Below are 26,632 nucleotides of genomic sequence, written 5' to 3'. Positions count from 1 at the left end.
ACCGCGTGGGCTTGAATTTGCCAAGGCTTTGTTGCCCAATCCTGGGTCCAGCGACGCCGACAGCTTCTACCTTCGTGGGACAGCTCGATCCTCCATCCTGGTCGCCGACAACGCCTCCTGGTCCGTGAGATCTTCGAGTCAAGCGTCACCCACTCACCTAGTCGAGGTGGCTACCATCCGGTACCCTCCTGGTGCCCACTGACTACTGGCTAGTAGTCTCGAACTTGGTCCCCTCTGCTTTCAGGTGTCATCTATCTTCGAGATCCAGGCTTGGATCCAACTGAACTTTCTTCACTGGTCACCGGCCAGCATCTTTTCTTCCGGCTCCTGGTCCGTCTACGAGGATTCCCGACGTCTTTTCAGACCTATGCAGCTGCAGCCCCTGGGCTAGGTAACTTCGGCATTTCGGTGCCCCAGCATAGCCTCACTATCCAAGGGTCAGAATCTACTTTCGTTTTCTCCCTACCAGGTCGGGTTCGCCCGAGAACACTAACTTTCTATTTCCTAGCTACCATAGACTTTTGTCCCGCATCTCGCGTGAGAGTGCACACACTGCACCCGAGTCCCCTAGGCCTCCTAGAAGTAATCTAACGATTCCCTAGTCAAGTCCTAGCGATTCCAAAAGCTATTAGTACTGTACTTACCTGCTAGGAATTTCACATTCCACTTTTAGAGTATATGGTTTTCCGTGCCCCTCGGGCATTTGTATATACTGTGCTAACTTAAGTATTTTTATAAGAGTTTTGGTTTGTGCTTAGTACCCTGTCCTCATAAAGAGTACAGGGCTGTTGTGATCTTTAATAAATAACTGTTTATTTTCATAACACTTGTGTGGTGTCCTTTCACTGGGTATTCAAGGGGTATATGTGTGGTAAACAGCTGGCTTAACACGCCCTCTCGAGTCTTTAGCCTTAGACTGCTCGTATCCATGCTACTAGGATAGCTGGTCTATAAGGTTGACTTACAACCAATCATCAATAAGGGTTGCTGGACTGATACATAGTGGGCACTAGAATAGTGACCACTGCATATCAGGCCACCTTCTCACATTGGTGAGCAGCGGTTGGGATTTGAGCTTGCTGTTGTTTTACCACACGTATCCTAAGAATATCTTGTTGAAAGATCACATAAGTACTGTTAGGTACATATAACTAAAGCTTAGAATACTCTGAGTTCTACTGAACCAGCTGTTGTAGCTCCTCAAGGCTTAGCACACCTTGGCTGCAACTCTTAGCAAGGGATCAGTAGGTAACACATAGTGTAGGTAGGTGCATCACTTACACCACACTAGAAGCAGTATGTCGGCCACAGGAGGAAACACTGAGTCTCCCCTTGTGTCAGTTGACCCTCCACAGGTCATCCCTTCAAAATATACTGCTCTTAGCTTCCATGAGATGAGACAAGTGTGTACTCTCAGGAAACTAAAACAGGGGTCTAACCCCACCACTTCCTTTCTGATTGGTCTCTTAGAGGCTTATGATGCCAGTAGGGCTGGTAACCCAGACCCTTCTAATCCAGATGGAAGTTTGCCCTCCTTACAGGGTCCCTTTGATATCCATCCCCTCCTTGAGGCAGATGTTGCTGAGGATGAGGATGAGTTATCAGGGGATGAGGCAGATAAGGGACAGGTAGAAGTCAGCAGACTAAGCAGGTCCAACTTAAGCAGACATGAGCTTGGTACTGGGGAACTCCTGGGCCCACTCTCAGGTCAGCTTAACATTGGGAATGGACGAGTTAGGTCTCTATCAAGAGGCTCTAGCAGATCCTTTCGAACCAATGGCTCTCTCAACTCTTCTCACAGAGGAATGTCTTCCCCTAAGAGGAGAGTGTATGAAGCTGAAGAAAGGGCAGTCAAACTGAGGATTGAAAGGGAAGAACTTGCCCTGGCCAAAGAGAGACTTGCCCTTGCTAGAGAGCAAGAATTATGTGGGCTAGTTCCCACTGGTGGCAGCAATAAACCTAGCAATAGGGAAAGGAGTTTTGATACAAAGCACCTGAATAAGATAGTGCCCCCCTTTAAAGAAGGGGATGACATCCACAAATGGATTACTGCTTTGGAGAGAGCCTGCACTGTGCAGGGTGTTCCCCAAAGTAAGTGGGCAGCTATCTTGTGGCTCTCCTTTGATGGTAAAGGTAGAGATAAGCTCCTCACCACAAGGGTGGAGGATGCTAACAATTACCAAGTCTTGAAAAATGTACTGGTTGATGGGTTTGGTTTAACCACTGAACAATACAGGATGCTGTTCAGAGACACCCAGAAAACTCAGTCTCAAGATTGGACTGACTTTGTTGATTGTGCCACTAAGGCTTTTGAAGGCTGGCTACTGGGTAGTAAGGTTACTGATTTTAAAGGATTGTATAATCTAATTATGAGGGAGCAAATCCTAAATAATTGTCAGAACCAGTTATTACATCAGCACCTGGTAGACTCTGAGTTGACCTCTCCACAGGAATTGGGTAAGAGGGCAGACAAATGGGTCAGAACCAGGGTTAGGCCTAAAAACCAGGGTGGTGACCAGAAAAAGGAATCAACCAAGCCTCAAGAGAAGGGTGGGGATAAATCCACAGAGAAGACTTCCCTAGGGCCCCAAAACTCCAACAAGGGTGGTGGGTCCCAGAACACTCCTTCAGAACAGAAGAAACCTTATTGCCATACCTGTAAACAGGTGGGCCATTACAAAAGTGATGCCAGTTGCCCTAAAAATGGTAATAAGGGAAATACACCCCCAGGTAATACTCCTAAACCTCCTGTTACCACTAGTGGTAATCCCCCAGGTGGTGGGAGTGCCCCCAAGAATGTGGTGGGCATTACTTTGGGCAATCAGGAGGACTATGGCTTAGCCAGGTTCCCTGGCCACACTCTTGTCTGTGAGACTGGCATGGGGTTTGCCAACTTCACTACTGGACCCCACATTTTGGGAAAGTATAGACAAGAAGTGTTAGTGAATGGTCAGAAAGTTGAGGCATTCAGAGACACAGGGGCCAGCCTCACCATGGTGAGTGACCATCTGGTCCCCTCTGCTCAACTGACCCCTGGTTTTACTTATCAGGTGACAGACATTCATGGAATGAAGAGAAGGCATCCCATGGCAGTAGTCAAGCTCAGCTGGGGTAATGTCACAGGGCCCATGAGAGTGGCAGTGACAGATAACCTACCTGTAGATTGCTTACTGGGGAATGACCTGGAACTCTCAGCATGGGCTGAAGTGGAACAAGAAACTCATTCCAGAATGATAGGCCTATCCAGACAGGTTAGTGGGGCAGTAATAGCTACAGCCCCAGTCCAAGCACCAGTCCTCCCTGAAAAGGTTGGCAAGGTTGAAATGGTCTCAGCCTCTACTCAGACAGATAGTGAGGTTGTGAAGCCTGAAACAATGGATCACTCCACTCAAACAGAGAGCCTTGAGGAGGAAGAAGAGTCTCCCCCCTCCCAGACACTAGGTGAGAGCCAGCCTCCTCAGGGAACTGACTCTACCCCTGTTGAAGGAACTGCCCCAGAGGTAGTCAGGCCTAGCCTGGCAGAGCCCCTGATGGCAGTGGACCCTTCCCAGGTGGGACCCAGTCTGGAGCAGGTAACCTGCACCTCTCTACCCTGCCTCAGTCAGCCCAGGGCTGAAGAGACCAGGGAGGCCAGTGGTGGACCCCAAAGGGCCCCCTGTCCAAAAGAACCACTTAATCAGCAGATTAGGGTCACTGAAGCTGGTAAACCCAGCCAAGTGAAAATAAGTCAGACTCCTGAGGGATCCCCCTTAAAAGTAGTTAGGGAACTCCCACAGCTGGACACTGTTGGGCACAGCCAAACATGGGGCCTAAAAACCCCAGACCTGACCTGTCCCTCCAGTAAGCCAAACAGAGGGACCCAGCCTCCAGCTTTAGGTAGCCAGAGGCTGACCCTGAGAGCTCAGTGCATCTCAGCTAAAGAAAGAAAGGCACATATGATGGATGGTGATTGGAGGAAGTTGAGCCCAAAGGTAGAGGAGCCTCACTTCAGTACTCCATCCCAGCATCAGCCTTCTTCTTTCCCAAGACACACCAGAGACAGAGATTCCCTATGGTGGAGACCCTCAGATACCCTTAGGGTGAGGGGTTGCCTAGTGGACCATGACACAGGGGGAAACCAAGCCAGAGCTGGTCCTTCCTTATATGGCCACTTAGGTAATAGAGGCTTACCTGGACAAGGATAGCCTTATCTCCTTTCGTTTGGGGGGGGGTTGTGTAGGAAGGTACATCCTGACTATGGTTGCCCCCAACTTTTTGCCCTGTGTTTTAGCTGGTTTTGGACATAGTCGACCTGGGACCCTGCCAATCAGGACCCCAGGCCTACTGCTCTCTCTTTAAAATGGATTCCATGTACCCTAGGTACATTTCCAATTGGTACTGGGCCACCCTATCAGACCCTGTAACTCAGGGCATAGGTGTACCCAGGGCTGCCAGGGGCTGCAGCATGTATTGTGCCACCCCTGGCTGGCCTCCTAAATTTGACACAACTGGCTGCATGACAGCTGGGGCAAAGTCGTGTAATCACCCTTTGCTGTAGGTGTAGTATACCTATACCTAACCCTAACATGGACACACAGATTCCTATCAGTCACTCCTATGGCAGGCCTTGACAATCCTGAAGGCAGAGTGCTTGGAATCGTGTGAGATGGTGCTCTGGCATGAGCTGAGCCTGTCTGCAGCTTGCGGAATCAAGTCCTAATAGCTGCTCCATGATATCGCATACCATATACTCTTAAGTGCATTATAATCCTCGCGGTTAAATGCTATCTTTGGTATTGCTTTATCAAAACATGTCGAGTAAGGTGTCATACGAATTGGAATACTAACCCCTCGCCAATTCTGGCGACGGGGTTAGCATTCCACCCTTCTAGAGGGACACGACATGTATGTAACTGTGAACCCCGGTTAAAGTTAACTGAAGCCTCAGCTCCACAAAATGGATGCTGCCACCACAGACACGAGTCTGACCCCCTACAGCTGGGAGTCCTTCCAGCGAGGGGAGCCTGGACAAAGGGTTTCCTGTCAGGGGCGGTGCTAGCACCGTCCCAGACATGGTTTTGTGTATCCTGGGTAGGCAGGGCTTTACAGGAAGGTGACTGCTGAGTGGCACCCCGGTGCTCACTACGCATAGGCCGGTCTGAACCAGTTCCAGGGGCACACCAGCCCCTGGCCTGGGGAAGTCCGGCATGGCTGAGGGGTGTAACCACCCCCCACCTAGTCCCACCCATAGGCAGGACCTAGTCACCGGGTCAGCCCCCTTTTTTAGTATAAAGATGGGAGCGGGCCCCCTGTTAAAATTAGATCATCTTTGGAATCAAGATACCACTTTCTTCGAAAGGACTTCACGATTTCTTCTTCAAGATTCTCCCTTGTGGCTAAGGAGTAGTCACCCTGCATCAAGCGGGCACCATCCTAAAGAACACTGCGGTCTGCTGCAAGTCCTTCATCACGAATCCGACGACCCAGCTCGACGAGACCCGGCTTCCCTGGCACCTCTGACCTCTACTCACCTCTACAGCCAAGCTGAGAACCGTGAGTGCGACGAGACCTTAAGGGACCGACGATCGCCAAGACTGCACGACATCTTTACTGCAAGCCCACCGTGTCCTCCACTGGTGAGTGCTTTGGGGTCCGAGAAGCCCCGACCCTGCGCAGCTCCAGCACCCAAGATCAGCCCCCCTGCATCTCCACGATCTGCGTGGGGCCCTTTTGCTGTTTGCTGTGCACCGCGTTGTTTGGCTACTAGCCGGCTGGCTTGTGGCCCTCTGAACGACGCCCAACGACTTCACGACTGCTGGTCTGGTTGCTCCAGGCTGGCCCTTGCTTCCTTCTTCAAGAGAGGCACCCCGGACCCTCCTGGTCCACTCCAGACGCCATTTTAGGTCCACCGCGTGGGCTTGAATTTGCCAAGGCTTTGTTGCCCAATCCTGGGTCCAGCGACGCCGACAGCTTCTACCTTCGTGGGACAGCTCGATCCTCCATCCTGGTCGCCGACAACGCCTCCTGGTCCGTGAGATCTTCGAGTCAAGCGTCACCCACTCACCTAGTCGAGGTGGCTACCATCCGGTACCCTCCTGGTGCCCACTGACTACTGGCTAGTAGTCTCGAACTTGGTCCCCTCTGCTTTCAGGTGTCATCTATCTTCGAGATCCAGGCTTGGATCCAACTGAACTTTCTTCACTGGTCACCGGCCAGCATCTTTTCTTCCGGCTCCTGGTCCGTCTACGAGGATTCCCGACGTCTTTTCAGACCTATGCAGCTGCAGCCCCTGGGCTAGGTAACTTCGGCATTTCGGTGCCCCAGCATAGCCTCACTATCCAAGGGTCAGAATCTACTTTCGTTTTCTCCCTACCAGGTCGGGTTCGCCCGAGAACACTAACTTTCTATTTCCTAGCTACCATAGACTTTTGTCCCGCATCTCGCGTGAGAGTGCACACACTGCACCCGAGTCCCCTAGGCCTCCTAGAAGTAATCTAACGATTCCCTAGTCAAGTCCTAGCGATTCCAAAAGCTATTAGTACTGTACTTACCTGCTAGGAATTTCACATTCCACTTTTAGAGTATATGGTTTTCCGTGCCCCTCGGGCATTTGTATATACTGTGCTAACTTAAGTATTTTTATAAGAGTTTTGGTTTGTGCTTAGTACCCTGTCCTCATAAAGAGTACAGGGCTGTTGTGATCTTTAATAAATAACTGTTTATTTTCATAACACTTGTGTGGTGTCCTTTCACTGGGTATTCAAGGGGTATATGTGTGGTAAACAGCTGGCTTAACACGCCCTCTCGAGTCTTTAGCCTTAGACTGCTCGTATCCATGCTACTAGGATAGCTGGTCTATAAGGTTGACTTACAACCAATCATCAATAAGGGTTGCTGGACTGATACATAGTGGGCACTAGAATAGTGACCACTGCATATCAGGCCACCTTCTCACAGCCGGGACCACCGTCGTTGACTTCGGCACCGAGGGTATCTTCTCGGGCACGTTGGTGACCACCCTAGGGGCGAAAGCCTTTGGCGCCACTTTTGGCGGCAACGTGAAGTGAATTGGCGTCGACGCTTTCTGCGGTTTAATCGACAGGTTTCAAAGATGGAGGATCTTTTGGCCCGACACTTGAGCCCTTGTCCATGATGCGCTGCAGGGAGTCTGCCACTTGCTTGGAGAAAGCGGCGGACGGCTGCGTCGAGTCGACAGAATCCTTCGAGGCACCACCAGACGTGGACTCGTGGGTTGGGCCTGTCTTGGCCTTGTCTTGTCGACAAGAGTCTCGAGAACCTTCGGATCACCGAGCCCTTTGTCGGTGCCGACCATCTTCGGGGCCGATTTACTGGTCTCAACTGCCTTGACCTTTGTTTTCGGCGTGCCAGACTTCGTCTCGACGCCCTTGAGCTGTTTCTTCGGGTCGATAACGCGCTTTTGCTTCGTCGGTGCCGACAGGTCTGAGGGCTTTGAGCCGACCAAAGCAATACGCACTTTTGGTTTCGAGGGGGGCACCAGTACTTTCACTTGCGTCAAGACCGTTGTCTTCACTTTCGGTTTCGATTTCGTAGGGTGCGGCTCAATAGCAATGTCTGTAGCCGAGCCCAAAGGCGGGCCGTAGAACCCACTGGAAGATCTTGGGTAAGGCCTAGTGGCGATCCCTCGACCTGAGCCTTTTGAAGCGTTTCGGCCCCAATGTCAGTTTGAGTGAGCTCTTCGCTCGAGCTATCTTCCATGGCCCCAAAGGACTTATCGTCGTCTCCTACCTCGTCGACTTCTTCCGCTTCGAGCATTTCAACGTCCGCGTCGTAGTTGTAGTCGACCTACGACGCGGGATTCAACAGGTCTTCACTAACTTCCCGGTCAGCTCCCTCATCATCCCCGGCATTGAATATGTTCACAGGCGCCGGTGCAGTCTGCTGGGCCTCCTGGCGCGCAGCGCGACGATGCATAAGAGTCTTCTTGGATCGAAATCTGGAACAAGCCATGCAGCTGGCTTCATCATGATCCGGCGACAGACACTTGTTGCACACCGGGTGGACGTCGATGTGGGGATACTTGGAGTTGCACACGGGACATCTTTTGAACGGACTCCGTTCCATGATGGTCCGTTGATAAGGTCTTTGGCGCTGACTGGGCCTTCAGCGTCGAAAGCAAGCGACTCATGAATCCGGCTCGGAACTGAGCCGGAAGAATCGGGCACCGAACGCAAGACTATACCGACGAAAAACTAAAGGCCTTTTGGCCGTAAGAAAGTTTATCGATTCCGACTAGAGTGAACCAATATACATCCGAACCCAATGGCGGAAAAAAACAATCTGAGGATGGAGTCGATGCCTATGTGCACTGTAGTCCAGGGGAGGAGCCACCTATCTCGTGATACTTCGAAGACTCTTCCAGGACAACAATGTGCGATCATCCGGACCCAACACTAGGCGGCGATCTATGCACAGATATGAATTCAGCAGCCCACATGCCTCGAACAAGATTAACCTCATTAGCACTTAAAAGGGGCCATCCAAGGAAGAGAAAAACAGTTCTCTTTACCTAATACTGGCACTACATATCCAGCAATCACCAACAATGTTTGATTATGTCTGCCATGGGTCCAGACCTATTGTGACATTACCAGGATGGCCATATAAGGTAACAAAAATGCTTGTTCATTTATTATAACTTTTCAACATGCTGCACGGCAGGTACACTGCTCTACAATGCAGCCTAAACACATTGGCAAAGCCAATAGGTCTGGCAAAACACTTATAAGGTCCCAAAGGCAAGACCTTTTGGCTATGCCAATGCTTGTTTTGGGTTTGAAGTGGACCTATAAAAAAGCATTTGCAATACAATCGGTTTCTTATAAATGTTAGAGCTCTTGGAGGAGTTGAAAATGACAATGTTTTTACTTTGGTTTGTTTGCATGCAGTAGAGGGATGGTATTTGCATAGCACTATTGCCATCTGTATGACCTTGCAGTGCTGGAGAACCAGAAAATGGAAAATAGGTTATGAGGGAGCAGAGACAAGAGGAATATGCATGCTGAAAATAAAAAGTAACAACATCCTGGAACGCTTTAACACTTATTCAGAAATCATTGAGTGCTTTTGCTTGATAAGTTAAGAAAATGACTTAAAGGGCAGAAGGGACCGGTTTCAACGTCCATTGCTTATATCCTTACAGAACGTCAGAGATATGGTTTAAAAAGACCACATCGCTGAACACAATTTAGAATCTAAAATAAAAAAATCCGCTGCTAAGGATAGAAATAACTGTTTTCCACACGACGCATCAACCAGGTATTGCAGTACCTCCAGGAATTGTGCACTTCCCCACCCATGGAAAACAATGTTGTTTAAAGAAAGAGAAGTAGCGCTTCCCTGGCAAACTCTATAAAGTGGAGCTAATGTGTGTGGTTGTGAATAAAACCAATCTGCCCATTTTTCGAACACTCGGTATTGCTTTATTTGCTTTACCTACCGCCTAGCTACAGTCTGCTCATCCGGCCGACCTCCAAGAGGAAGGCCTTGTCTTCAGGCATCTGTGTCAGCACCCAGACAAGCGCCGCCTCTCAGTTCATAGATGGTGGGGTCCGCTCTGGTGGTACCGCCAGCCCCAACGGGTGTCTCTGCTTCCGCTTCAGTGAAACGCCACCAGCTCGGTTCTGCTTATGTTTCACTTGGTGATTTCCAGCCTGCTCACCATGTGGGCCCTGGTCTCAGGCTTGTTTGGTCGGCAGCCGGATGTCTTCCGCCAAATGGCTGGCACCACCACACTTCCCAACTGCCAGCTCTATATTCAGCCCCTGCAGGGGATCGGGTGGCACCGTGGGCTAGGGCATTTTGCCAGATAATCGGGCCGATCTGCAGAGCCTCTCAAGAGTGCATCCACCATCTCGGCCCAAAAAACGTACATTTTTTAAAACTGAACACTACATGGTCAAAAACTAAGAAAACTCCTCCAGAAACATTAAGTATGATAGCTTCACATTTGTCTGACTTTTTAAAAACCATATTTTCAAGGCTTAATTGTGGTAGAATGGAGCCTACTATAATCCGATGCACTATGAAAGAGGCAGCATTCAACAAGGAACATGTTTGAATAATGAGGGACTAAACACTCTACACAATTCGAACTCTGAAAGAACAACTATTGTGCGGAGGATAACATTTAGCATTGAAAAGTCTCAAATGTATATAGGCTTTAATGTTTTCAGTACGATGTGACTACCCCCTCATGTTTGTCATAGTCATAACAGAAGGGTTAATCTTTCATTGTTCTTAAACACTAGTTGATTCAAAAGGCATCAAATGACTATTTGACTGGACGTTGGTGGTTTCTAAACTATTATCCTCCTCACAACTGCCAAGAGGAGGCACAAAAAAGCAACACATTACCTTGTCCTTTATAAGCTGTGTTTTCTTCATAGCATAATTTGAAGGCGCCTTTCGGAAGCGATCTTTCTCTTTCACAATCTAGGTTCACAGAGAGGAGGAAAAAAATACATGTAAGAGATAATAAAGTATAAGTTATCTATAATTTTAATATTCAGAAACATGCATAATGTTATGCTTATCCCCAGGAAGTTACAGTATTCAAACTGCAAACAAAATGGACAACAGATCGCCCACTAGTACTCCCCTCTGTGCTGCAACTACTAAGAGGACACTTCTTTACAAGGGGTCCCATGGCATAATTGCTATAAGAAACTCAACTGTTTGGGGTGGGTGACTGCCCAATTCAAGGAACAATCACAACACTTGTCAGGAGGAACCCTCCAAGTCACTAAATTAACCTGTGCTCATCCCCCTGGTAGCTATGGCACAGCGTAGACAGGATTGACATAGGGCAACATGTAAAATATTTATGCAGTAGCACAACAGTAATAACATTAAAATGCCAAAGAATAAAAATTCGAAACAGAATTAGACAAACAGACACAGAAAGTGATCCTAAGAGAGTGCCTAGGAATTCCACATGTATACCTAGAACTAGCTAATGGCAACGGTGACTCCTGATCCCTCCCTAACCAAAGGGACTAAAGTTCTCTACGTGAACTACACATGCAGCACTTCCTGTAGCCTCTGCAACAAGCCAAAAATGCCATGTATTAGCATCTGAGGGCTTGAGGTGTGTGTGGGGAATTGTACTATAGTAATCCTAGTGTCCTCTCACACCAAACACTAAAATTCAATTTAAAGCAGGCACTGTGCTCACAGCAAACCCAGATTCAGAGATCTGGTAGGTCAAAAGCAAGGCCTTTCAGCAATCAGACAGGTGGTACTCAAGAAATGTCTTGGCATCCCTTTCAAGTGCACCTCAACTGTTACACGTGGATCGACATACCTATAAAGCAGGATTTGACTGTGTGGTTTCAAAGGGTGCCCACATCCTACACTCTGAATATTCTGTGGAGTTCAGAGGAGTCATCTCTGCCCATTCAGGCCAGCCTATTATTAGCTCCTGGGAGGCATGCTACACATCATTCACACTTATTCATGGCTGAGCACAGGTTTGGAGAAACTGGAGAGCTAATGCACATTATGCTCCAGGAGTTTCAGGTATGGAAAATAACTTTTCTAAATAGAATTTCCTTAATATTTATTAAAAATCTGTCTTTGCTATTGAATTGAATTTTTAGAAATTATTAAAAAGCTATTCATATCTATTTCTAACTGGTCCATTTCCTGAGATATAGTATTAAAATGTTAATCTTTAACTCTGGTTATCTCCACAGGACAGCTATGCTTGGCACAATAAAAAAAGCTTTTTGGGCCTCGTCACTGAAGGGACATGGTACATTTTAATTTGTACATGTCCACTTTTAAATACCATGCACCCTACTGTAAGGAAGTGCCTCTTTTGTATGGTCACTACATGTTTGACTTTTCAAATCTGAGAGTGCACTAAGGCCTGCTAATCGGAACTCAGTGGCAGTGCCCTAATATTAAAGTGTATGTTGAATTGGCTGTACCCATTTGGAAATGGCTAATTTACCTGTAAGTCTCTAGTACATGGTACTCTGGTACCCAGTGCATGTAAGTTAGAGGAGTATCCTAGGGCTTGAGCACTGTGCCTGCCAACCTAGACAACAGGATTATACACTGATCCCCTTAGATATGCTAACTCGTGAACTGTGCGAACAAACTGGGCACTCCGAGGTATCAAACAACTTGTTACAGTTGAAATGAATGCAAGTTGTTGCAGTGTGCAGTTTTTTACAAGGTTGACACTTTGTGGCCTTTAAAAATCATGTGCCCTCTAGGTCACACATAGAGCCTTTCCCACCAGAAAGCTTTCTGCTCTCCTGGAGAGTAGTGCCAATTCCACAGGAAGGAGAACAATGAGGGATTACAGGCAAGGGAGGTGTTACCTATCTCCTGCAGGAAGTCACTCCGGTACTTACACCAACAGGCAGGCTTCAAAAGGGAAGCCAAATATAAGGAACAGATGTGTAACACTAGGGAGAAGGCCTGAACCACGGTTTAGGCAGAGAGACTAGCATGCGGAGCAGAGATGAGGGAACTTGGCCTCCATATACAAGGTGGCCCAAATATACAACTGAGCCTGCCCTATCTGGCACATGCTTGCCTGGAGCAATCATATGGGGGATGACGAAAACGTAAACAATACCCATTGTGCAGCGTACCTAACACCCAATGATCTTTTGTGATGTTGCGCCACTCTTCCAGGTGGTTGGCTATACTTCCCGCCCCACTGGAGAGGAGAACAGCGATGGGGGAAGTGAGTGATAATTGTTTTTATGGAGTTTTTGTCAAGGTGGTAGACTGGCATGGGGACCCTCACCCTCTGGAGGTGCGACGTCCCCTAAAGTAGGTTCTGGATTGCTGTTGCTGCTGGCGGTGCCTCTGACACCGAGGGGTTTGAACCCTCTGATCGTATGGCCAGTGGTCATATGACCTGTATCTGCGGCGGAACTCCTTTTTCTTCTCAAAGCCTACCGCCTTCAGTGTGTCTAGCTCAGTCTTCATTCTGGCCATTTCGTCATTCGTGTGTGTACCAAATAAGGAAGTTCCTGAGAAAGGAAGATTCAGGATTGGCTTTAGCACAGTAAGCCGAAGCCAGGATGAACATCTGGCACAGATCCCATGTGCATAGGAATGGGCAGACAGGGTTGCGCCATCAGCTGCAGCGCTAATGATCTGATTAGCCATCAAACGTCCTTCTTGCAACACCTCCTCAAATTCCCTGCGATTCTCCTTGGGCACCTTGTCCTTAAATTTCTCTAAAGAGTCCCACAGGGCCCTAATAGAATGTCCCAAGAGAGCTGAGGCGCTAGAAACTCAAAATGGAAGCTGAAGTACCGCATACGTTTCCGCCCCAAGAGTCTTGTGCCCTGCTTTCCTTATCCGAGGGTAATGTTGAAGAGGAGGCCACTACTCGAGTCTTTTTAGCCACGGCGATGATGATGTATTCCGGAGTAGGATCGGCTCTAAGGAAAAACGGATCTTCTTCTGGAGACCTGTACTGTTTCAGTATTCTTGCTGGTGCGGTCTTGAGTGTTGCTGGCGTGTGAAACACATCCAGGACAGGCTGCAAAAACCCCAGTACCAAAGGGAATAAAGGTCTAGCCACTAATCTTTGGTGCAACATTTCAAAAATCAGGATGAGGTTTGTGGGGTAGGCATATCAATTCTCAATTTAGTAGCCCCTCTGGAAAGCAAATCTTGGAAGGTACCCACACCATCCACAGGAGAAACCCTTGAAGGTGGAGAAAAGTCCCTTTTTGGCAACTGAGTTGAGGAAGATGACCATGTTGGAGATTTGCGTCTTCTCCGATGAGCACGTGTTGCGGACCCTTCTTGTGGAAGTTGTTGCTGTTCAAGCGTGATCTCGAGCCCTTAATGGAGTGGTTGGTGAGAGACCTACTGTTTGCACCAACCGAGCCATGGTGACCTGTGTAGGGGGCTAGAGTAGTCCTGTGGTTTTCGTACCTGCCCCGTTGTATATTTCTGTCAATGATGCAGTAGCAACATCCATCTAGGAGACAGATGCACAGAGGGTGATGATTGACCCTAATCTCTTGCTGAATAGGAGGCTCTGTCATCTGAGGATGAGAACCCTCAGGAGAGGAGGCTGAGCTGCTCAACGTCGGGTACAACAACCTCCAGCGACTTTGAAGTAGACAACGCTGTGAGTCTTGACCTTGATCAGTTAGAGTGATGTGTAGACAGACTGGGGAGAACACCTTGACGTCGAGCGCAGACTAACTGCTTCTCGAACCACCGATGGTGATTAAATTCTGGACCTCGGGAGAGATACCACCGACAAAGTGTGGTGCTCCTACTGAATTTTAGCCCCCAACTTCTATCTCACGCATGACTGCCGCGACGTTGGTCATGATCACCAGAGACCGATGCCTCGACATTGTGCGGTTAGTCGATGACTGAACGTCTTTTGGATAGGATACTGACCGAAGTAGAGAGGGGCTCAGTTCGGGCCTCGACGTCGATAGTCGCCTGGTTGATGGAGACGGAGGTGTTAGTCTTTACGTCGAGTGTCTCTGAGCTGACGCCGACAGAGACCTGTGCCTCAACATTGAGCTGACGCCGACAGAGACCTGTGCCTCAAAGTTGAGACAACGCCAACGGAGACAGACTCCTCAAATCAAACGTCTATGAGCTAACACCGACTGAGACCTGTGATTCAACTTTGAAAGTGGAGTCAAAGCCAATGAAGACCGACTCCTTGACATTGAACACCACCGAGTTGACATCAACGGGGCGGCTGATCTTCCAAATGATGACTATGAATCGAAGTTGAACTTGCTGTTTTAGGTGTAATCATCGACGTTGTGTGGTGCTCCGATGCGGTCGACTGGGACACTCGTTTCTTATCGTTGGAGGCATATTTGGGGCGGAGCCCGACACCAAAGGAGAACAGATCGGGACCTTACTTCTCAAAGTCTATCTGGACCTCATCTTCTTCTGCCTCACTGGAGATCTTCTTGAAGGAGTTTTTTGTTTCTCTGACAGTCCATAGAGACAAATTCTCGGTCTCTCCTTGAGAGTACGCCTAGAGAGCTTTTTACAATGTTGACAAGCCTCCGAGGTGTGAGACTCAGGAAGGCAGAGTAACACACAGAGTGTGTGTCAGTTCTGGCCTTCTTTCCACAGGATGGACGAGGGTCAAAAAGAAAAAGCATGCTGTGACAGAAAAATAACCAGTTTCTGTCAGAGAAAGGTAGTACCTTACTCTACAAGATGAAAAACGTCGAGTGAAGGGTACACCAGTCAGATAAAGATGAGACTTTTCACAAAAAAGTTAAAAAAATAGTCTGAGCTGAAACTCCAGGGTCCTGACTGACGGAGCCAGAAAGAACAACTTACCTAACTGTCACCCCTGAGACATGATTGGAAGCGGGAGGTCATGGCTGCCTTAAAGGTACAGTGCCAGTTTTCTTATTTTAACAGTTACTTTCATTTTCTATGCTATTGTTTTTCAATGCAGCCTATCAGCTAGCAATGTCTCTTTTGCTCATTAAAAAGAGATAAAGTGATTCTTGTGCTCATTTTTTTCTATTTTCTACAATCTAGGGTTGCAAAAGCAGATTTCCAGTACATTGATTAGCTTTTGATAATGAGGTGTAAAAAAAACTATATTATATATATATAGGATGTAGTGAACAAGGCGGACTTGTCCGTCGAAACGCGTCTGGTCGTTTGGAATAAATACTTTTGTTGATTTACATCCCACGGGGTCGGTGCCTGATTTATGAACGGTGAAACCAGGATTGGTGAAATATATATACATACATATATACATACATATATACATACATACATACATATATATATAGATGTAGATAGATCGAAATATATAGAGATAGAGATATAGAGACAGATATATAGATAGAGATATATAGAGATCAAGATATACATAGAGATCGAGATATATAGATATATAGATAGAGATATGTAGATAGAGATATGTAGATAGAGATATGTAAAGATAGAGATATATAGATAGATAGATAGAGCTATAGATAGAGTGATAGAGATATATAGAGATAGAGCGATAGAGCGATAATAGATAGATATAAAAAGGGAGGCACCAGATTCTGGAAACAAACAGTGTGTGTTTATTTCTTAAGGCACACTTCCGTCCTCCTAGCGCGTGATGCTACTACATCCTACGATGCCCAGCACGCAAAGACTGAATTGATATAAAAACTGCATTGGGTTCAATTTTAAAACACGTGATGATGTTGGCTTTTATTTTTAGGCAACTGAGCACTGTAATACTATTGTAGTTGTGGAGGAATGACGCTATTACAGCATTACTACCCTCTACAGTTTTGGAAATATGTGATCTCATTCCAGGTGCATGTTGGGCATCGTAGGATGTAGTAGCCACACGTGTGGTTTGACTTAAAAGCACAGGATCACTACACATGTCATTTGCTCACTCGTGATTAAGGCTTAATGGACAAGCTGAAACGCGTTAGGAGGACCTTCTTTTAGCCAGTAACCCTTCCCCATTCTAAGGTCACCATTGCCATCGGATGGGCCACAGTATGATTATCCGCAAGCTTGCCCAGTCAAGAACTGTTCTGGGGATATCAGTTTTTCAGTCAGCATGGTGACACTTGCATCTGTATCCCTCAGTATTTCAACTCCAACCCCATTGATATTTGGCATTTGTCTATTTCTCCAGGTTACTGGGCAGACTGCCAGGCTAGCAATATCCACCGCACCATGAAGCGACTAAAGCAGCTTCAGTGGGTAAACATCCATTATTACAAATCTTTCATCCCGCATACCATCACTCCGCATATTATTATTACGAATCTACCATGACTCTGCAATGCCATTATAACGCATGGCATTACATTTTATATGCTTTTACCATGCATACATTTACAACGAAATTCATTGTAAATGCATGAATGGTAAAAGCATGTTTTTTTTTTAAATATGTTAGGATAAGGTAAGTATGGTTATAGAGGTATATGTTTTGGGGTTCTGAGGTACATGTTTTGGGGTGATTGGGTATTTTAAGGGTTGAGGGATAGGTTAGGGTTTTGGGGTACAGGGGTATTATTAGGGTTCAGGGCTAGGTTAGGTCGACTGGGACACTCGTTTCTTATCGTTGGAGGCATATTTGGGGCGGAGCCCGACACCAAAGGAGAACAGATCGGGACCTTACTTCTCAAAGTCTATCTGGACCTCATCTTCTTCTGCCTCACTGGAGATCTTCTTGAAGGAGTTTTTTGTTTCTCTGACAGTCCATAGAGACAAATTCTCGGTCTCTCCTTGAGAGTACGCCTAGAGAGCTTTTTACAATGTTGACAAGCCTCCGAGGTGTGAGACTCAGGAAGGCAGAGTAACACACAGAGTGTGTGTCAGTTCTGGCCTTCTTTCCACAGGATGGGGTAAAGGGGTATTTTTAGGGTTCAGGGATAGGTTTGGGTATTGGGGTACAGGGGTATTTTTGGGGTACATGGCAGGTTTGAGTTGTGGGATACAGGGGCATTTTTAGGGTTAAGGGATAGTTTTGGGGTGCAGGGTGTATTTTTAGGGTCAGGATGGGTTAGTGTTTAAGGCTCCTGGGGTATTTTAAGGAGTAAGGGTGGGTTATGATTATGGGGTGCAGAGGTATTTAAAGGGACCAGGGTGGGATTCGTTTTTAGGGTGTAAATGGTCAATAAAAACAATATTAAATATAGATATATATATATATATATATATAATACAATTTGAAAAAAAATAATATATATATATATATATATATATATATATATATATATATATATATATATATAAAATCAGAAACCTCCGGCTCTTCAGCGCTGCAGCCTTTCTCTGAATCTCGAACAGGAACAGGCACGAACCAAGGTATAGGATACCAAATTTTACTTTATTTCTTGTGCGGTCGCCATAGCGTTTCGGCTCTCTAGAGCCTTGATTATTTATAAAGTAAAGCCTTATATATTTATAAAGTACTTTTACAAAGTATATGCCTTCACCACGCATGCCTTTGCGTTGTAATGGCATGCGTGGTAAAGGCATATGCGTAGTAAATATTTGCGGGGTCATGGTATGTCGGAGTAAACGCACATGCGTTATGAAAAAAGCGGAGTAATGGTATGTGGGGTATTCACCCGCGGTATAACGTCATATATTCGCTTCAGTGTGCTCTCTGACCTGGATAGGGTACACCAAATATCCCATCTGGAGACTCAACACCGCAGTCGAGAATGGAGGTGCACTAGAGGGGCCTTTTTGGGACAGGAAGAGTCTCCAGTCTGGTGTCCATTGGCCTTACAACTGAAATATCAAGACATTTTCAGATGCCAGTTCTTAACTTGGTACCCACCCTTTGATTGGGAAGTCTCTCACGGGCCCACCATCCTGAACAGGTTTTTGTGGGCCTTTAGAAGACTCTTTGGGCCTCCCCCCCCCCCCCCCCCCCCCCCCCTCTTGTGCCCACCAGCCTTTCCTTGGGGGAGGGAACAGGTGGGGGGAGGGAACGGGTGGGGGGAGGGGGTGATTAGCAACCGCTTTCTTTTGGTCATAACCACCCCTGTTGGGTCTTTATGAACACCCCTGGTTTTGACCCAATGGTAAGCCTTCTTCCCCAGCTCTTGTGGAGAAACTAACCCTAGATCCACTAGGTACTTATGCAGTTATAATGATGTACAATTACTTAACATGCATACCTTCATAAACAGTTTGTAAAGCCATTCATAGTCTTGCACCCTACTTCCTTTTAACCAGCCACCTAGTGTTTTGACTGAAAAGTCAATCAAATCTATCCAGAACTGACTTTTGAGAGTGTTCCTGAACCTAAACAAAGAGGCTGCAGGCGACATTGAGGAGTCCAGGCGAGGTCAGCTCACAGTTGACTCTGGAGTGCTGGGGAGCCTGGCTGGAACCAGTGAGCCTGAGAAGTTGGGTGCAGAGGTGGAGCCGGCACAGGCTTTGCAGTTCTTCAGGTCACAGAGTCTTTACTTTGAAAATGGCTGCTTGGTGAAGAGGTCCGCTGTTTTGGGGAGTCTTGATCTTTGTTGAAGGCAGTCAGTCCTTCCAGGGTTCTGGAAGTCACTGGGCTGCAGGATGAATCATCTTTTGGTGTAGGATCGTCAAGGGCTGCAGACAGGCCGGTAGGGCTGAGGCCAGGTCAGATGGTCTCCACAAGCCTTCTCTACTGATGCAACTCTGTAGTTTCCAGCTCCTCCTAGGTTGCCAGAAACTGAAGCTCAGGGTCTGCGGATGCCACCTAAATACTAGATTTAGGGTTAATACAAGGGAGTGACAAGTAGCAGCAAATGAGACTCTTACCTGGGACGTCTACACCCTCTAGGTAAGGCAACCAATCTAGTAGGGTGCACTAGCCCCAAGGTGAGGGTACAGTAGCATGGGCCCTATACCCTTACAGTGTGAGTCCATTCTTAGACATTGAAAGTGTAGTAAAGCCATGAAGAGTACATGGTCTGGGAGTTTGTCATTGTGAACTCCACAGCTCTATAATGGCTTTACTAACAACTGGTAAGTTTGGTAGCTAACTTCTCACATTAAACCCAAACTTTTGCCAATGTGTGATTTAATGTATAATGCACTCCAAGGGCATCTTAGAGATGCCCCCTGAAAATCAACCAGCCCTGGTGTGGTTCCTAAATAGCTGTCTGTCATTTGCCACCACCAGACAGGTTTCAGAAACCCCGGTAGAGAGCCTCCGTTCTCTGTGTACTGAAACAAAGCCCATACTGGGAAGTGGTGTCATGTCCCCTCCCCCAGGATGGGGTGGGTCCACAAAAGTGAAGCTCAAAGGCCTGCTGCCTTTGGAAGCTGTCCCTCACACCGGTTCTGGCCCCCACTTTGTGCGGGAGAATCAGTGGGAAAACCAACCTAGGAAGAGAGACGTGTGCCCACATTTGCCAAGCCCATCCCTCAGGCAGGGGAAGCGAGATGAAGCACACATCTCAGTCCCCTCCACCTTGAAGATGGGGAGAGGGTCATGTCCCCTCTCACTGGAGGGTGGCATAATAGGGGGTGTACCCATCCAAAGAAAGTGACCCATTGGTCCAAACATGCACACCCCTTTAACGCCCCTAAATGCAGTTTAATGGGGCAACCCTGAACCTGGCCTCCTCAGATTCAAGCAAGAAAGAAGAAGGAACGAATAGCCATGCTGAACAAGGAAGAAGAGGACACCTACTGCTTTGGCCCCTGCCCTACCGGCCTGTCCCTCCTCGACCCGTCTGTAATAAAGGAACCGGCGTGTCCAGCAGCCCCCCAGAACCCGGAAGACCTGCCTTGCACTCACCTTCCAGATTTTGTCTCCTGTGAGCACCGGATCAACTCAAGAAAATCTCAAAGAGCAGAGTTCGGATTTAGGTGACTCCGCAATTCTGAGCTACTCTGCACCAGACACCCACGCCCCGAGTTCGAGTGGCCCAACACCACAACGAGGTCTCCCCAGCAATCCAAGTACCCAATAATGGTTGCAATAAGTTGCTCAGGTGATGTACTATTCCTTATAATGCAAGGTGTTTATTGCCTTGCCAATAATTCAATTAGTATGCATGTAAAATTAACCTACACTCCATCTAGAAAAAAAACAAAAAGCGGCGTCCATGTAGCAGGAAAAAAAGAGCCCGGAAAGGAAAAAATGCGCAGACAGATTTAAAACACAAAAACAAAATGTCAATGCAGAGATCTGTTTGCCACAGTCTGCAAATTATCAGGGCATTCGTTTTATCAGAAGCCCAACTTAATTACACTAATATACAAACAAGGAAAGTTCCCTCAAAAAAAAAAAAAACTAAAAAAAATTGTTCACAGGAACTTATTCCCTTACCACTGCTATTAATCCTTACTGTGCTATACTTCTTTTGCAAATCATAGAGAAAATAAGGTTCCATTTACAACTGGTTCCTGCTTGAACTCACATCTTCAATATCTTGATCATTGAATTTGTAGTTCATGGCTTCTTTGATGACCACTTCTTTCTTGTTGATCTCATCCAGTGTAGGCAGCTGCATTCCTGCAGAGAACATCTGAAATTAAATGTCAAAATTATTCGAATATCCTTGGCGATCACAGAACTATGTACTGTACTGTGGCAGCTAAGAAACTGCCATTTTATTTTTTTAGTGATGATGCGCCTCACACTTAAACTTGAATGGAGTTTTAAAGTACTGCAAACACTTAACACATTAATCTACAAAGGCATGTTTTTAGCACTGCATTCTTAAATCCTGCCTTTGTTCACTCTGATCATGAATATAAACTTTTGCTCTTCGAAAGTTGCAAACCTGTTCTCTATTGCTAGCAGTGAAAGAAAAAATAAATGTCACTTGCCTATAATAATAGGCTTGTAATGCTGTGGATTTAAATGTTGTGCATACTCTATCTAGTGTTCAGAACAGACATTTCAAGTTCCTTTTTTTCCCCAGAAAAGAGGTTGCAGTTTCAAGGTGGCTCACTATACCTCCCCCGAAAGCCAAAATGCACTAGAATAGGGATTTCTCCTGCAGGCAATAGGTAGGTGTCGAAATGTGAAGTTACTAAGTCTGAGTGTACTGCTAGATGAATATCTGTGGAGGCTGGAGGGTGACTTGAATTTAAAGCACTACAAACCAACTATTGCCGTTGTTTGGATCATGTTACTTTGCAGATTAAATGCAACGTATAAAGTGATAAGGACTAGCCATCTTCCTAAAACTGTGGCTTGTGAGTAGCTTAGAAAGGCATGTTAATCAAATTCTGAGTATGGTTTGTTCAAATTCTCTTCCGGACTAAAGGTCCGCCCTGTAATGTATAGAGACTGTATGGATACTAGACCCTGTAGAACCTTTATGTTCCATATTAGTAGTCTAAGAAGCCACACCTTTGGAGTTTAAGAAAGATAGTCTAGACAACTGAGCAGGGAAATTTCAGGAGTATACCAAACCGTACCATACCATACCACCACACTAGTAGGAAATGTAAAAATGCTTTACCAACAGCCTACATAGGGAAGCATCCTATGAATGAATGATTCACTAGCACTCCACATCTTCCCATCTTGGTACGTATACCAGGACGTGAACAAGAAGCACTTTTGCTGTAGAAATATGGAGAAGACAATTGGTTAAATTGCGATCTCATATACCTTTGGGAAATAACTATGAAGCATAGGCAAAATTGTTAGATAGACCAGTCATAACTAACTCAGGGTTATACCACAAATTTACGACCAACAAAGCCATGGCTCATGGGCAAAAACAGGACACTGCTGATATTTCATATGCTGGTTGCTAGACAGGTGCTATTTGCGGCCCATAAGAAGTGAAGTAAACCAGCATCAATATTACAATGGGTGCACAGCGTGTAAAAGACGAGGCAAATGAGAAGACATGACATGATCTGCAGTACCCAAGGTCACCAATTTAACGAGATTAGGCACCCTCTATTTAGTTGCCCAACTGAGCTTGGACAGTTAAAAGGTTTTAAATCATGCCCTAGTGCACAACTACTCAAACTGCATGAGACGAAATGCAACCGGCTATACGTAATGTTAGTTAATGGGGAAGGCAGATGGGTTTCCTCACAAAAACAAAGAGGCAAAGAGGCAAATTCAGTTATGTTTGGGTTGGTCGTTTTTGTTGCACCCAGATTGAGGGCCTTTTCTAGTTTTTCGTTTACATGTGATTGGGATAGCCCAGTCAGTGATAGTCTTGGATTAAATGTAGAACTGTTTTTCCTGGTGCAGCCACCCCTTCCACTGCATGTTCTTTTCTGTAAGATGTACAAAAACAAATAATAAAACACTGAACTGTTAAAGGGGAATCTAGATGATAGCTCTCCAAGTAGCAGCTCCTGAGGTACAGTGAACTTCACAGAAGCCAGTAAATAACTAAAGAATACACGTGCAGTATGTCTTTCAGAGGTATTGCAACCAAATCGCAATGCTCTCTGCACATTGAACAAGACCGTGCAGCTCAGTTACAGACACCAAACATAGCAATTAGGCCACACAAACTAATACAAACTAACTCCAGGAGCTGCTCTGAAAGTGCACTGTTTTCATGACGGATGTGATCACTACTACAACAGTGTTAATATTTATTAGCAGCCAAAAAGGAATATTATGTGGGATCTCTCCCCACTTTCGGTAATACTAAAATGTGGGCGTCCCTCAGCGAAGCCGGAAGGATTCCAGAGTTGAAAGCTTCCTTATACATGGCCAACTTATGCGTCTTCCCAGAGTTCATATTCTTAATTGCCAGTCTAATCTACCGGGAAATCAGAATCATGCGTCAATTCTAAGTAATTGCACCTCATCCAGTACCGCTTCAATGAGACTCATCACCCTGCTCTTGTTTAGCATAACATGCAGAGTAAAATTACGCTAATCTGCACAGGATATGTCCCTGTGACGTGAGAACCTCCCCATTCATGGGTGTAAGTGACACGACTGCACAGATGACCAGCTTTGTCTCCCTATTCATGTAGCTTTTCAGTGTTCCAAAAGTCATGTTTTCCTAGCGTATTCCATGCTTCATCAAGTTAATCCTGGAGGTCCGGTCATTTGTTCCACAGCTCAATAGTATGTGGGGGCCTGTGTATCTATCTTCACAATGCTTTTCAGTAGTGTTGTGACCGTGACCCCCATATGTTGCAATCATACATTTAAATTAGATGGTCACTTCGAAAGCTACCCATACTATACCAGGCGAGGCAACCGAGACAGAATTGATTAGAAAATATGTTAATTCCTCCCTGATCATGTGGCGCATGGGGTTGGATGCATCACTCCAGAAATTGTGACTTGTAAGCCTGACCCGCTAGTTCCACTGCTAACGGGTCATGATTCGACACCTGTTCTGAACATACAAAGGCAAAGTCAGTTCTAGAAAATGTCGCATGTGGGTGTTAACGAATATGCTACTTGCAAGTATGCATCTGTTCTTGGCATGTAGGGCTGCTGACATTCATATCTGTGCATAGATCGCCGCCTAGTGTTGGGTCCGGATGATCGCACATTGTTGTCCTGGAAGAGTGTTCTAAGTATCACGAGATAGGTGGCTCCTCCCCTGGACTACAGTGCGCATGGACTCCATCCTCAGATTGTTTTTAGCCATTGTGGCCAAGATGGAGTGAAACTAAGTGAATGATGATCATGCCAGAAGTATGTGTGAGTGCTGCAGCCGCCACAGGCGCCGGGGAGGAGGGCGGGCGATATGAAGGTCAGCAGCCCTACATGCCAAGAACAGATGCATACTGGTAAGTAGTATATTCGGTTCGAGGCATGTGGGCTGCTGAATTCATATTTGTGCATAGAATACATAGCAGTCCCTCCATTAACGGCGGCCGCCCGTGCCAGCTGCAGCAGTTTGGAAAAGTGTTTTTAGAACAGCCTGCCCAACAGCTGCCTGCTGTTTGGAGTGCACATCAACAATGTTTTGTAAATGTGTGTGTGGTAGAACATGTGGCTGCTCTACATATGTCTTCCAAAGGAATATTTCCAAGGAAAGCCATGGAGGCCCCCAACTTTCGGGTGGAGTGGGCCCGTGGTGGAATGGTGAGAGTGCGCTTGGCTTTCTGATAGCAGATTTGAAAACATTTAACGATCCACCTGGCTATACCAGCCTTGGAAATGGGGTTACCTTTGTGTTGTGGCGCAAATGCAACAAAGAGTTGTTTAGTCTTCCAAAAAACTTTGGTCCTATCAATGTAATACATTAGGGCCCTTTTGACGTCAAGTGTGTGGAGCATTCTCTCCGCCAGTGACTCTGGATTTTGGAAGAACACAGGTAGTTCTATAGTCTGGTTGATATGGAACTGAGACACTACCTTAGGAAGGAATTTAGGGTTAGTGCGAAGCACCACCCTGTTAGAATGAATTTGAATAAATGGCTCTTGGATAGTTAGTGCCTGGAGTTTACTAACTCGTCGTAACGACGTAATCGCTATAAGGAAAGCCACTTTCCATGTCAAGAATTGAACCTCGCAGGAATGCAGTGGTTCAAAAGGGGGACCCATCAGCCTGGTGTGGACCACATTGAGGTTCCACTCCGGAGCTGGTGGCGTCCGCGGAGGAATGACTTGTTTGAGTCCTTGCAGAAAGGCTTTAATGGCAGGCACCCTGAAAAGTGAGAGGTGCTGTCTGTTTTGGAGATAAGCACCCATTGCGGATAAATGTATACGAATGGAAGCATAGTCCAGATTACATTTGTACAGATGTAAGAGATAACAAATGATGTTTTGAATAGATGCATCCAGCGGGTTAATGTTGTGGTCTGCACAATAAATGGCAAACCGCTTCCACTTCGCCGCATAGCATGCTCTGGTGGTGGGCTTCCTTGCCTCCCGGATGATGTCCATACAGTCAGGAGGTAAGTTGAGGTAGCCAAACTCTAAGACTTCAGGAGCCAGATCGCCAGGTTGAGCTGCTGCGGATCTGGATGCTGAATGTCGCCATGGCTCTGCGTCAAAAGCCTGGGTGTGAGGTACAGCCTTTGATGCGGTACCACGGACAGTTCCAGAAATGTGGTGTACCATGGTTGGCGAGCCCACGTCGGAGCAACCAGGATGAGAGTCATCGAGTGCTGCTTCAGCTTGCGTGCCACCAGCGGTATTAGAGGTGCTGGGGGAAAAGCGTACGCAAATTTGCCTGACCAGTTCATCCATATCGCATTGCCTTGCGACTGTGGGTGTAGAAACCTGGCGGCAAAGCTTCGGCATTTTGCGTTCTCCTTTGTGGCGAACAGGTCTATCTCTGGATGACCCCACCTTTGGAAGTACGGGTGGAGTACTGATGGATGTATCTCCCACTCGTGCATTTGGTGGCTGTACCTGCTGAGCAGGTCCGCCATCTGATTGTCCTTGCCTGGGAGGTGTTCTGCATGAGGAAGATGTTTCTCTGAATGGCCCACTTCCACATGCTCTGAGCCAGATGAGACAACTGTGTAGAGTGTGTTCCTCCCTGCTTCTGAATGTAGAACATGGCCGTCATCTTGCCCGTCCGGATCAACACGACCTTGTTGCACAGATGTACTTTGAAGGCTTTCAGTGCCATGAAGATCTCCATCAGTTCCAGAACATTGATGTGCATCTTCCTTTGCTGTGGTGTCCACAGTCCCTGCACAGTGTAATGGAGTACATGAGCTCCCCATCCCTGGAGAGAACCGTCCGTCGTCAGGATGATCTGTGGCACAGGATCTTGGAACGGTCGTCCCTTGCAAAGGTTTTGTGGATTCCACCAATGCAGAGAGTTGTATGCCGACCGCTCACCAACAATAGGTCTTTCAACTGTCCGTGAGCCTGAGTCCACTGACGTGCTAAGCACTCCTGAAGCAGACGCATATGTAGTCTCGCGTGCGGGACTATGGAGATGCAGGAGGCCATCATGCCTATCAACTGCATGAACACTCGCGCTGGAAGCGAGTGTTGAGGTCTGAATTTTTGTTTTTGTATCAGCGATTGAATGCTGCTGACCCTCACTGAATTCGGCTGTGCTGTGGCAGCCAGAGTGTTTATCGTCGCACCCAGATACTGCCGTATGTGGGCGGGTTGCAGGTGGGACTTTGGGTAATTCAGTGAGAATCCCAAATCGTGAAGAAGGTGAATGGTGTGGGACATGTGGGCGGCGCACTGATGGGCTGACTTTGCCTGGATGAGCCAGTCGTCCAGATTAGGGCAGACG

At 46.8% G+C, this 26,632-nt stretch overlaps 1 protein-coding gene across 1 annotated transcript in view; it reads right to left on the bottom strand.

Moving 5' to 3' along the window:
* RTF1 (RTF1 homolog, Paf1/RNA polymerase II complex component) overlaps positions 1–26,632 on the bottom strand; it is a 337,563-nt gene that overhangs the window by 151,391 nt on the left and 159,540 nt on the right. The window contains exons 11-12 of the mRNA XM_086937201.1: positions 20,892–20,999; positions 10,375–10,452 (exon numbers count right to left, since the gene is read on the bottom strand). Of these exons, the coding sequence (XP_086793327.1) occupies positions 10,375–10,452; positions 20,892–20,999 (186 nt within the window). The remainder of the gene's footprint in view (positions 1–10,374; positions 10,453–20,891; positions 21,000–26,632) is intronic.

This window comes from Lissotriton vulgaris, chromosome 9, assembly GCF_964263255.1.
Source record: "Lissotriton vulgaris chromosome 9, aLisVul1.2, whole genome shotgun sequence".
Classification (NCBI taxonomy): domain Eukaryota; kingdom Metazoa; phylum Chordata; class Amphibia; order Caudata; family Salamandridae; genus Lissotriton; species Lissotriton vulgaris.
Note: the sequence above shows the minus strand (reverse complement) of the source record. Positions and strands in the feature narration are given on the sequence as shown.